The 14,319-nt window shown below is 37.8% G+C and overlaps 1 protein-coding gene across 2 annotated transcripts in view; it reads right to left on the bottom strand.

Annotated features, from left to right (window-relative positions):
• Positions 1–12,618: 12,618 nt before the first annotated feature.
• LOC145673897 (uncharacterized) overlaps positions 12,619–14,319 on the bottom strand; it is a 65,013-nt gene continuing 63,312 nt past the window's right edge. For both annotated transcript variants that reach the window (XM_081743701.1, XM_081743702.1), the window contains exon 5: positions 12,619–12,972. In XM_081743701.1, coding sequence (XP_081599827.1) covers positions 12,919–12,972 — 54 coding nt within the window. In that variant the 3' untranslated portion in view covers positions 12,619–12,918. The remainder of the gene's footprint in view (positions 12,973–14,319) is intronic.

Below are 14,319 nucleotides of genomic sequence, written 5' to 3'. Positions count from 1 at the left end.
TGTCTCTACAACTTACGCTTCCCAAGATATAGGTCTTTAAATCTTCGGAAATCGGTCGTTTTTTGGCCAATATCTCGGGAACGGTAAGAGTAACGCAAAAAAAAAAAAAAAAAAAAAAAAATCCAACACTTTCTCAGATAGTTTTTGATGCTCTATCGAATGGTGGGCTCAAAATTGAAAAAAATCGCAAATAACAGACAGACAAACACACACACACACAGACATAGAGAATTCAGTAACTAACTTTTTACCTTCGTTGAAAATATTATATGTCAGATGTAACGATTTTTTCAAAAGAACTGCTGTTTATCTCAATCTATATATATAAAATTGAAAATCACTATGTTTGTGACTCTAAATCTTCTGAACAACCCGCCCGATCTCGACCAAATTTATAACATGGATGAGGTTCGAGGCTAGGCTGATTTTGGACTATTCGCTTTGATGGTAGAGGTGAAGGGTGCGGTAGGAGGAGAAGGTATAGAAAACTAAATAAAACTTAATAACTTCTGAATCACTCGACCGATCTTGATCAAATTTTCAACATAGATGAGCTTCAGGCCTGGAATGGTTTTTATGATTTAATTTTGACGGAGAAACGTAGGGGAGGAGAAGGAGGGGGAGATATATATATAAAAAATCAAATTATAAAAGGCTGAAAGTGACTATTTTTGTAACTGAATAACTGTTGAACTATCCGACCGATCTCAATCAAATTTTCAAGATACATGAGGTTCGGATCTGAAAACATTTTTGTAATTTTACTTTAACGGCAGATCCTAGGGGAGGGGGAGAGGAGAGGGACGTATAAATAAAAATTAATAAAACTTAATAACTTTTGAACCACCCAACCAATCTTGATCAAATATTTAACATATATGAGTGTCAGGCCTTGGGTGATTTTTATTGTTTCACTTTGACGAACCAACGTAGGGGAGGGGTAGGGGGAGGGGGAAGATATATATGTAAACAATTAAAATGACTGCCTTTGTGACTTCATCACTCTTGAACCACCCGACCGATCTCAATCAAATTTTCAACATACACGAGTTTAGGAGCAGGAATTACTTTAGGTTATTCACTTTGACGATGCAACGTAGGGGAGGGGGAGGGGGAGAGAAATCTCAAAATGATCAAAAATGACCGATATTAGTGTTGAATGAATAGTTTTCGGGGTTGATGAGAGAAACAGTGACACTTCTGATGCAGTTTCAATCCAAGTTCAGGCCTGATAGTTGGGAGGGGAAGGATACAACGCAGGGGAGAGGGATAAACATTTAAAAATGATCGAAAATGACTAATATAAGTGTCGAATTCATAGTTTTAGGAGTAGCTGAGATTAACAGAGACAATTCTGATGGCATGTGCCGGAGAACGGTGGAGGGGGAGGGAGGAACTATATATAATAATGATCGAAAATGACCAATGTTAGTGTCTAATCCATATTTTTCTGGATCATTAAGGTGAGCAGTGACATTTCCGATCCGGTTTAAATCCAAAATCAGCCCCGCCACTTGGGGCAGTGGGAGAAAGACACACACACACACACACACACACACACACACACATATATATATATATATATATATATATATATATATATAAGTAGTAATGGGGCGACTTGGTCTCACTTTTTGGCCCCTGGGTCCCTGCCCCTGGGTCCCTGCCGGGGTCAATGACCTAGGGGTACCTAGGACCACCCCCTAAATTTGGCAGGGGTACATAGGACCACCCCCCAGGACCCATGGTCCCTGGCCCGTGTCAATGACCTAGGGGTACTTAGGACCACCCCTCTAGATTTTGGCAGGGGTACATAGGACCACCCCTTAAATTTTGGAAATTGCCAAATCTAAAAATTGGGTGTGGTAGCCTAGGACCACAGTATGTACCTCTATCAGTATTGGGTGTCTATGTCGTTCCCTTTTATGAGTAAAAAATTGCCAAAAATTCAAATTTCGGAGGTTTTTGACCTAATTTATCCCCTTGGATGAGGTATTATTACCATATATGGTTATATGGGCGTATACAGGGATTCATTCTCTTTTATAAGACATGGGTATATTAATGCACCCCTTGAAATTTTTGGGAGGGGTACTTTGGCCCACCCCTTCAATTTTGGAAATTGCCCAATTTCAACATTGGGTATTATAGTACAGGACCCTAATATGTATTATGATAAATTTGGGTGGTCCACCTCGTTCCCTTCTAGGGGTACAAAATTGCCAAAATATAAACGTAAGCAATACATAGTACCACGTGTTTGGTTTTTGGTCGATTTTATCCCCTTTGATGAGGTGTTATTATCCTATATAGTTATATGGTCATGTATAGGGGTCCATTACCTTTCATAAGATATGGGTATATTTGTGCACTCCTTTAAAAATTTGGGAGGGGTACTTTTGGCCCACCCCTTAAATTTTGGAAATTGCTCATTTTATATATTTGGTATTATAGTACGGGACCCTAACATGTATTATAATAAATTTGGGTGGTCCACTTTAGGGGTACAAAATTGCCAAATTTTAGTACAACCACGTGTTTGGTTTTTGGTTATTTTATTCCCTTGGATGAGGTCCTATTACCTTATATGGGTGTATACAGGTGTTTATTTCCTATTGTAAGACGTAGGTACATTTGTGCACCCCGGCAGGAGTGCCTTGGCCCACCCCTTAAATTTTTTGGAAATTGCCCAATTTAAACATTTGGTATAATAGTATAGAACCCTAATATAGATCACTATAAATTTTTCGGTGGTCTATCTCGTTCCCTTTTAGGGGTACAAAATTGCCAAATTTTTAGTACAACCACGTGTTTGGTTTTTGACCTAATTCATTTCCTTGGATGAGATCCTATTACCTTATATGGTTATATGGCCATGTATAGGAGTCCATTCCCTATTATGAAACATAAGTACATATGTGCAATCCCTTGCGTACCTTGGCCCGCCCCTTAAGTTTTTAGAAATTGCCCAATTTAAACATTTGGTATCATAGTACTGGACCCTAATATATATTACTACAAAATTTGGGTGGTCCACCTCGTTCCCTTTTAGGGGGCATTTTGTTCCGCTTTAGGAGTGAACCTTGCAATCGTCCCGAGTTTGATTCTTGGAAATGTTGAATTTAACGTCCCCGCGAAAACGGTGAGAAATGATAGGACGAAACATGAACTTACTTGACTGAGGATTGAAGCAGTGACCTCATACACTAGAGACAATCGCTGAGCCATCGTACACGTGTGTTGATTACTATGCAATGGTCCCGAGTTTGATTCTTGGTGCTAGTGTTAGAAAAATTTAACGTCCCACTTGAAACGATGATGAGAAATGAGAAAACATCATAAACTTACTTGCTTGCGGATTGAAGCAGAGATCTCACACATCAGAAATAAGAGCTGAGTCACCATACTCGATTGAGAAGTTGAGTTTGTTGATTACTATGTCATGGTCCCGAGTTCGATTTTTTGTGTTAGTTTTAAGAAATGTTGAGTTTAAAGTCCCCTTGAAACGATGATGAAAAAATGATAGGAGGAAACATGAACTTACTTCGTTGTGGATTGAAGCGCTGAGCCGCCGTACTCCATTCAGTGCGAACAGTTTCGCGTATGAAAAGAAGACGAGCAGATTATGTTACATTACACATTTCAGTGCGAGCAGTTTATACTAGGTTTATGTTTCATATAGAAAGATAGAAGATCTGCGTTGTCATCTTTTTTACTTCGTGTGCAACTTTGACCTTGAAGAAAACCTTGTTGACTCAGTGCAAAGCATTGACGTATACACGTAATCTTATTGCTTAGTTGACTGTATTTAGAGATGAATCAGACATGTAAGGTTGCTGGTTCGAATCTAGTTGTGTTCGCTGTAACTCAGGGTCTGAGCGATACTTACCGAAATTTTTCCAGTGTTGCCAACACTATCAGAATGAATCGATTCATTTAGTCGGAGCAGTTTCGTGACGAAAACTGATTTTTTGTTTTGCACACAAAAAAATTTTCTGAAACAATTTTGTTTGTACATAAAAATTTTTTCTGAAACAGAATTTTGTTTGTACATAAAAATTTTTCTGAAACAGTTTTTGTTTTGTACACACAAAAAAATTTCTGAAACAGAATTTTGTTTTCGTACACAAAAAATTTTTCTGAAAACATTTTTTTTTCGTACACAAAAATTTTCTGAATCAGTTTTTTTTTCGTACACTAAAAATTTTTTGAAACAAAAATTTAGTTTGATTTTTTTCGTAAAACATTGATTTATTTTATCGGTAAACTGATTCAGAAAAAGAAATTGAAATCGCAGTACAGGAAAAAGAATTTGATTTTAGGATGTGAAATAAAAACACAGAATCATGTTTTTGTACATTTATTTTAGCATGTGAAATAGAATACAGAATTTCTTTTTTCTTCAAAGGAAGACGTGTCCGTGACGGGTACAAATTCTGTAAAGAGAAAATAAAACATATGAATATACATGGTAATATTTATTTTGTTTCCTGTGAAAGAAGAAAAACAGATTATTAACATCGAACTAACTGATCAAGAGAGAGTGAGGTGAGAAAAGAAACGCAAATGTGACGTACCTGAATTCCTTTTTTTTTTCTCCACGGGTTTCTGCAAGGTGATGTCATCTGAGTTTTGTTTCCGCTGTGGCCTCGTTGAAGCATGTCCCGTGTTGCGTTGATTCTTTGCCCCGTCTTTGGGAGGTGATGTTGGTGGGATTAGGGGAAAATATGGCTGTTATTCTGTTCTGGCTTTTTTATACCCATAGGGCAATGTCTCGTATGTGTCTGGTATTAATCGGCGTTTTTTATAGTTGAAACTGTACTTCTTTTCTTCAGGTTTTGTGACAAGATGATGATCGTGGGTTCTGTAAATTTTGTGCGGCGTGCTAATGGAGATTTTTTCACTCGATTGATTTATGATCATTTGCTCCAGACTATTGAAATTTAACTTTTGACTTGCAGTATAATTGAGTGTGAATCCACGAATTTTGCATACATAACTGGTTGATTTCGTGTCGGGGTTGTAGATTTCCAAGGCGTACTGTTTTGGGCCACCAGACACGAATTTTTTAATGTATGCTTTTGGTCCAATTGATTCAAGTTCATTTGACATTGAACCAAGAAATACTTCTGGTTCTATTGTGGGCTGTGATGGTCGCTGCGTGAATATCACTGAATCTGTATCGAAATATAGTACTCTTTCTTGCAGAAGTTCTAAATATTTGTAGAGTTCCAGACGAGCTTGACACGTTGTAAATGCTCCAAGGACAATATTAGCATTGTGATTTTGTACTGGAACATCATCTTCATACTGCCAATAAAGGTATAACATCGAATCGTTAACAGGTAAAATTTGGTTGACTTTTATGTCTGGAGCAGTTAATTTCTGATACAGTTCTTTGGGGTCGTTAATGATGGTCGTTTGGCTGAAATTGTCTCTTATAGCGAGTCGTCCCCAGAAGGCATTCAAACAGAGCTTTGCAAGACTACGACGTGCTGAATTTGTCATTATATTTGCTGCATCTAAAGTTATGCCTTCCCGTTGTTGTACCACTTGGATATACTGCTGCTTTTCTTCTTCGGTGACGCAATTGGCAGGCCAACCAGAAGCTTCCAGCTTAGATTTCAAAAATGTATTAATGTATTCGCTGAATAATCCGCCAGTCTTGGTTTCTGGATCATATACGGTGATGTCGTAATCCCAAATTTCGTAAATTTCAATGACTTGATACCCAAGTTCAATGGCTTTTTGAATTTCATAGGACACCCATGTTCCTGTTAGGCTTCGTTCACTGTCCGAATGTGTACATTCAGAATCTTGATTTAATGCTGTGGCACAGGCAGCACAAAGTGGAAACAACAACTTCTTATTTGAACGAAATGGCAGCACTGGATGAAACACATTTCTGCTAGGCAAGATCTTCAACTTGACCAATCCGTTGACAGTTTGAATGTCGGGCATTTCTGGATCTCCCTGTAGATATATTCGTGGATGCCCTATTGGATACCGTCCACATTTATTCACATAAGGATACAGGGAGACGATATCCAAGAATTTTATTTCTTCGCCTTCATTTTCATTTGCGACGTGGTACAATTTAATGGCATTAACACGGCCACCATAGAAGCTGTCTCTTGGATTTAATGGTGTCTTATTAGTATAAGGATGTGTGCTTAAAGAAGAGGCCAATGCTGGATTGGATTTTAACACTTGACGAAATTCACATTCCCACATTTCATGTACTTTATATCCCATGGATCGTAATAACTTCATTTTACGCTGTGTTCTCTCGTAGCGATAGTTCATTGTTTCTTCGGAGTTCTCATAAATGGGTTGATCACGGCCTGTAGGGACACATAGAGGACAGCCGTGGAATCTGCACCCTTCAAATTCATACACGTGTTCCTCTTTAGTGTCGGGATTTTTGTAGTAACCGTCCAGATGAAAACCAGCAACATAAACTTCTTTTCCTCTCGCAGCATGTAGAATTGAATGACCCTCTTTTTCCTCCATGTAGGCAAGCCACTGCAAAGCAATCCGTGACTGATTGTTTCTGTGACGGTATCCACGTGCAGGGAGAATGCTAATAGTATTAGGTTTTAAGAAATTTCGTCGAAATACTAAATTGCACGCACTCGCCAAAGTGATAGCCTCCAGGAAAGGATTGACGTGAGTTTCTTGTTCAAAAGTGGTCATGAAAGATATACAAGCCAATCGAAGTACGTTGACGTCCTGGATACAATAGTTCACCAATTCTTTTTGGAAAATAAACGTATCGTTCTGGTGTTCGTTATACCATGTCATGAATTTTTCTCGTTCATCCACTTTCATTTCATCTGCACCATAATAATGGATGTCCGGTAATTTTCCCACATACGTTTGATTTGCAGCAGTATTAAAAAAGTGTGGAAAATATCCTTTGGTCGCTGGTAAATGAAATGCCTTGGATAATTTACTTAAAGCCATTGGCATGAAATTTAAGGAGTCAATAAACGATAAGTGATTCACTTTCATGCTTAAAATTTTTGCTCCGTTCAAGATCAAAGTAGGTTTCAATTCATGTTCTTCCACTAAAGATTTAAGAATAAAATGACCATCATATCCCTTACAGTTATGTGCCAAAGATACAATAAGTTTGATGTTGGGTCGTGGTTGACGTAAATACGCAAGAAAGGCATTGATCGGATCATCTTGAAAAATATGTTCTCGCTGTCCACAAACTTCACACGGATGATGTATATCCTCATCTTGAACACAGTTGTAACATACTTGTTGGGCCACCAGTAAATTGGGCTTATGAATGAACGTGTCTTCATCGAAGAAAGTATCCTGTGTGGCTTCGATATCATAGAAGACAATCATAGCTTTCTTGGCATGTAACACTGATGGAACTCCAGGCTTTAATTGAGTCGTATCAGGCTTCATGTAGCATTGGTGGGTAGACGAAACATGTTTATGGCACACATTACAAAAATAATCAGTACAATCATGTTTTCTTTCCCCTGTATGGACAAACGAATAAATGCGTAGACATTTGGCACACTGTTTCACCATCTTGCATATTGGTTGGCCTTTATGATATGGTACAGTTAGATGATTTGTATAGCATGTTTCACCATAAAATTCACGATTGCATTCTAGGCACTGCTTCTCCGTATTGGTCTTACTGCATGGCGGTTTCTGCAAACATTTCTCACACATGGCCGAACAGTTCTTGACGTGTCTATTTCTGTTATTATATTTTTTGTGGCATGCAGCACAATAGTAGTTGGTAGAAAAAACAGACGTTAATGACGTGATGATGTCATAATGAGAATTGATGCACATTAAATTGATTGGAATTTTGTCTTCGCCACCAGGCCCTTCATACAGAATATCTTCTCCGGAAAAGCTAGTGTATACGGTAAGTTTATAATTTGTCAAGTAGCGTTGCAATTGTCGTAATTCTTCCACGGATCCCCCATGCTCTAAATTCACTGATGATCTGGACAAAAGTTCATGTACGTCAGGGAGAACAACACACTTTCTCTGGTTGTGATATTGATCGTAAACTTTTTTATTTGTATCCTTATATTTCTTTAGGCCAATAGCAATCACAATCGCATACGCTAAACATTTCTTGTCGGTGTTTTTTACACGTAAAATGCCTTTCTTGCACTTTAATAATTCGTCGTTTGATAAAAGACCTCGACGCACCAATCCAAATCCACGGGGCACATCCACATGATGAAAATGGACAATGAACGGTTCGTTCATGAGAAAACTATCGTTACTTTGAAGGATGCGATCAAAGGATGCCCATAAAGTCTCCAGTGTCAAATTACTTGCATGCCGGAAAGATAGATAAAATGGCTTGTTCTTCTCATCGTGGGATAAAATCGATAATCCAACCATCGATGATTCGTCGACGTTTTCCAATAAATAATCCAACATCTGTTGAAAGGAGGCCTGAACCCACTCCACAATATCGGTGCCACTGGTCGGAGCATTAATTTGAATTTCCAGCATTCGTCCTTCAAGATTAAAACGCCGATAATGTCTATTGATTTCTCGCAAGACAGTAAAGCCAGAAGTAGCCATATTCAAATAGGGAAAAAAGGTAAGGTAAGCAAAAAAAGGAATAGGCAAAGAAAAACAAATATCTAAAACGAAAAGAGAAAAAAAAAGCACGAATTAAAATTGAATTCAGAGATCACTACGTTATCAAAATGACTACACGATCAATCCTAAAAGAATGATCATATCTCAAATAGTTCTACTACTGAAACGTTTTATTGTCGTCAAACCCGGACCAACATCAACATGTAAATGACCTAAGTTTCTGTAGTGATAAAAAGAATGAATGAAATTGTTTTTCTAACTGTGCTGAAAGAATCATTGTAGTAAGCATTTTTTCCTCTGACACTGAACTTTAAAACGTATGACGAACATGAAACGAAAACAAAATCTCATGCGCTTGCTTTTCTCGAGCTAAGGCAAGAAAGACTCGAATTCGTTTCTCGGCGGGAGATCAACTGAAGGTCCACGTCTCACGTTGTAGGGAACAAAATCGTGCGTAGTTTCTTTGTTTACTTTCAGAAACTGAGCTAAGTGGTTAGCGTTACGCACCTCTGGCCCGGGTTCAACACCCAGTATGCGATCAGATTCAACATTAAGCTGTATTCCTAGCCCCCCACTACTGAAGGGACGCTAAAACCAAAAATCAACAAATTTCTCGTGCCTACTTCTAATGTGTGGGATGTGGCCCGGGTTCAACACCCAGTATGCGCTCAGATTCAACATTAAGCTGTATTCCTAGCACCCCACTACTGAAGGGACGCTAAACCAAAATCAACAAATTTCTTGTGCTTACTTCTAATGTGTGGGATTCCTAATTCGATCCCCGGTCAAGTTATTCTTCCATTTGCTAAATATTTCGTGTTAAAATAAAACAATGATAACAATGTTATCCTCATGCAAAAAACACTCCATTGATGTTAAGAAAACGCAGTCGATACTTACCTCAAATTCAAGGAACGGAGTAAAGTCACGCTGTCACTAGAGGTACACCTACGTTCATTCAAGATCTTCGTGGAAGTAGGATTTGAAAATGAAATTAAGAAATTTATTTAGGTCTAAAACGTGTTCAACTATAAAGTGACATCACTATCAGCCAATCAGAAACGAGGAAAATGAATCAATGACATCACGGAGAACCAATGAAAACACAGCTTTCATCATGAGCCGAAACGTGATGTAAGAAGCAATCTGATTGGTTGTGACATTATTCACGTTTTTTCTCCTTACACATCAATCGTTACGACATCTAGTATCGCAATTTTGATAATGACATCATACCGTTGACTCGTTAGTTTCTTACGACATTCAAATTAACACATCTAAAATGTGATTCATTTTCCTTAAACTTGATTGAAAAAATGTAACACTCATCGATATGTTACGAAACTGTCTTTGACATAAATGTAAAGTTGAGCTTTAAAAGTCCGTCAGCTGAGAAAAAAATGCTGATGTAGTAAAAGCAGATTCTGCAATTTCACAATAACAAGCTTCTATGCGTAACAACAAGCAGAAATGTGTAGTAATGTAACATAATCTGTTCATGTTCTTTTCATACGCAAAACTGCTCGCACTGAATGGAGTACGGTGGCTCAGCGTTTTTTTTTTCTGATGTGTGAGTTCTCTGCTTCAATCCGCAAGCAAGTAAGTTTATGATGTTTTCTCATTTCTCATCATCGTTTCAAGTGGGACGTTAAATTTTTCTAACACTAGCACCAAGAATCAAACTCGGGACCATTGCATAGTAATCAACACACGTGTACGATGGCTCAGCGATTGTCTCTAGTGTATGAGGTCACTGCTTCAATCCTCAGTCAAGTAAGTTCATGTTTCGTCCTATCATTTCTCACCGTTTTCGCGGGGACGTTAAATTCAACATTTCCAAGAATCAAACTCGGGACGATTGCAAGGTTCACTCCTAAAGCGGAACAAAATGCCCCCTAAAAGGGAACGAGGTGGACCACCCAAATTTTGTAGTAATATATATTAGGGTCCAGTACTATGATACCAAATGTTTAAATTGGGCAATTTCTAAAAACTTAAGGGGCGGGCCAAGGTACGCAAGGGATTGCACATATGTACTTATGTTTCATAATAGGGAATGGACTCCTATACATGGCCATATAACCATATAAGGTAATAGGATCTCATCCAAGGAAATGAATTAGGTCAAAAACCAAACACGTGGTTGTACTAAAAATTTGGCAATTTTGTACCCCTAAAAGGGAACGAGATAGACCACCGAAAAATTTATAGTGATCTATATTAGGGTTCTATACTATTATACCAAATGTTTAAATTGGGCAATTTCCAAAAAATTTAAGGGGTGGGCCAAGGCACTCCTGCCGGGGTGCACAAATGTACCTACGTCTTACAATAGGAAATAAACACCTGTATACACCCACATAAGGTAATAGGACCTCATCCAAGGGAATAAAATAACCAAAAACCAAACACGTGGTTGTACTAAAATTTGGCAATTTTGTACCCCTAAAAGGGAACGAAGTGGACCACCCAAATTTATTATAATACATGTTAGGGTCCCGTACTATAATACCAAATATATAAAATGAGCAATTTCCAAAATTTAAGGGGTGGGCCAAAAGTACCCCTCCCAAATTTTTAAAGGAGTGCACAAATATACCCATATCTTATGAAAGGTAATGGACCCCTATACATGACCATATAACTATATAGGATAATAACACCTCATCAAAGGGGATAAAATCGACCAAAAACCAAACACGTGGTACTACGTATTGCTTACGTTTATATTTTGGCAATTTTGTACCCCTAGAAGGGAACGAGGTGGACCACCCAAATTTATCATAATACATATTAGGGTCCTGTACTATAATACCCAATGTTGAAATTGGGCAATTTCCAAAATTGAAGGGGTGGGCCAAAGTACCCCTCCCAAAAATTTCAAGGGGTGCATTAATATACCCATGTCTTATAAAAGGGAATGAATCCCTGTATACGCCCATATAACCATATAGGGTAATAATACCTCATCCAAGGGGATAAATTAGGTCAAAAACCTCCGAAATTTGAATTTTTGGCAATTTTTTACTCATAAAAGGGAACGACATAGACACCCAATACTGATAGAGGTACATACTGTGGTCCTAGGCTACCACACCCAATTTTTAGATTTGGCAATTTCCAAAATTTAAGGGGTGGTCCTATGTACCCCTGCCAAAATCTAGAGGGGTGGTCCTAAGTACCCCTAGGTCATTGACACGGGCCAGGGACCATGGGTCCTGGGGGGTGGTCCTATGTACCCCTGCCAAATTTAGGGGGTGGTCCTAGGTACCCCTAGGTCATTGACCCCGGCAGGGACCCAGGGGCAGGGACCCAGGGGCCAAAAAGTGAGACCAAGTCGCCCCATTACTACTATATATATATATATATATATATATATATATATATATATATATATATAAATGATCAAAAATGGCCACTATAAGTGTCGAATTTATAGTTTTCTGGGACCCTTAGACGAACAGTGATACTTTCGATTCTGTTTAAATACAAATTCAAACCAGGAACTTGTGGGGAGGGGAGGAAGGGAAATTTAAAAATCATCGAAAATGACCGATATAGTGCTGAATCCACATTTTTTGGTGTCGCTGAGATGTACGGTGACACTTCCGATTCCATGGTCCGCAACATGGGGAGAGGGAAATATATATAAATGTTCAAAAATGACCTATATGAGTGTTGAATCTATAGTTCTTGTGGTCGCCGAGATGAAATGTGACACTTCTGATGCTGTTTAAATCCATTTTCAGCCCCGACGCTTGGGGGATGAAGAGGGGTGACATACACTAAAATGAACGAGCAATATCAGTGTTGAATGCTTAATTTCCGAGGTCATTAAGATGAACATTGATACTTACGATCAGCATAAATCCAAATTCAGCTTACAACATACAAAGACGTGCATTTGAATTATTTATTTCAACCCAGCAAAGCGGGTAATATATGCTAGTTGTAAAATAAAACAGAGAAATACTGAACTCTACATTTTATTAATCTTTGTAAATACCAAGTACAGTTATAGATAAACGTACGACTTCAAATAAAATACAAAGTAGAGAATTCAAAATTAGCATTTGAACTTATATAACTTCACACATAAAATAAGGTGAGGACGACCACAGGCAAATTTCTCGTAGCACTGAACCAAAGTGTTCGTGAAATAACTGTTAACTGGAATATCATGTAAATAAGCTTTTACTCGAGGATGGCATATGTACTTTCATATATGTGTAGGGAAACTCAATATAAGGTTTCCTGCCTCTATGCTTTTTTTTTTTTTTTTTTTTTTTTTTTTTTTACTTATTAGGCTCCATCAGTTTAATCCAACGCAACGTGGCGATTCATTTTCAGAACCAGAACGCACTTCATAATCTGTAAGAAAAAAAAGTGAAAAGATATAATTTTGAGATAAGTTTAATTTCTTTCTAATGTTATTGTACTTTCCTTTTCTACCAGTTTGCAATAATTTGTGCACATAGCTACCGACCTGATTTCTTTAAATTTAGTAGTCATACTTATCTTTCAATGGATCGATAAACCCGGGGGTTGACTTAAGGGAAATTCATCTGAGATTCAAAATTCCTCGCGGTAGATAATGTCACCTTTCCTTCTTAGATTCTAAGGATTAACTTCTCGTGTCCATTAAACCAAAATAACTAAAAGAAAAATTCCACATTCCGTGTTCAGAGAGTCATATGTTCTCAGATCATAGGAAGTCTATTTCTAGCTACTGCCATTTAATGTCCCACACTATCAATTCTTATATAAGTCCTTATTTAAATCCCGTTTTTTTTTCTGAAGGGAAACAAAGTAATTTCTAAAGCTTGTTTTAGACGGAAACATTTATCATAGCAGAAATGCTGCCAAAAATCTCGTATAATATTCTATGGCATCAAAAGTATATTGTGCTTTTACACCGTAGCATTTTGATAAGCATTTTGTCGTGACGTAGCAAACAAATCACTGGAGAAGAGCGCAATTATAGCTCTGAAACTAAAAACAGAGATTTCAGTCGCTGTTTCTTCTAAAGCCTTTGTCGCATATGCTTATTATGGTATATACAAAACACTTTTAACTTTGTACAAACAAGCATGCTCCTCATATTTTTCAATCAGCATAGTAATAGCATCCCTACTCCAACTCATTTTTCTTTAATACAATTCAATTTCCTACACAAAACAAACAGCATGGATATTTGCACAAAATCTTTCGCTTCCTCTTAACACACCACGGCGCTGCAATCGGACTAGAAATGCTGGGGAAACTGCTACGAAAGAGAGCAGGTTATATCTTTAAGAAATGCCATAGGATATGCCATGGTATGGGAAATGTTATAGCATTTGCTACTTTATACGGTAGGATATCGATGATACGATTTTTGCTACGAGAAATGCTACGATAAATGCTTCCGTCTAAAACTTGCCTAAGACTCGTAGACGAAAATCGGTTTCGCTTGAGAAACTGTCAAATAGGTCATCATGACATAATGTGCGGATAGCAGAACTACCTTGATTCCATGGTGGAACGATGTTAAGCTTTAAACAAAGCAACTAGAGGAAATAAATATTAAAAAAAAAAAACGGTAATTGTGCGATACTGAGTGTGTGTTATGAAATAAACTGGAACAATCAACTATCAGGGACTGCAATTACTTTTGGATTGTCTCTATACGCCCAGCGATTTCTATTTGATTGTCCTTCGTCCACACCAGGATGCAAA

The sequence above is a fragment of the Thermobia domestica genome, chromosome 17 (assembly GCF_964235325.1).
Source record: "Thermobia domestica chromosome 17, izTheDome1.hap1.1, whole genome shotgun sequence".
NCBI classification, from domain to species: Eukaryota; Metazoa; Arthropoda; class Insecta; order Zygentoma; family Lepismatidae; genus Thermobia; species Thermobia domestica.
Note: the sequence above shows the minus strand (reverse complement) of the source record. Positions and strands in the feature narration are given on the sequence as shown.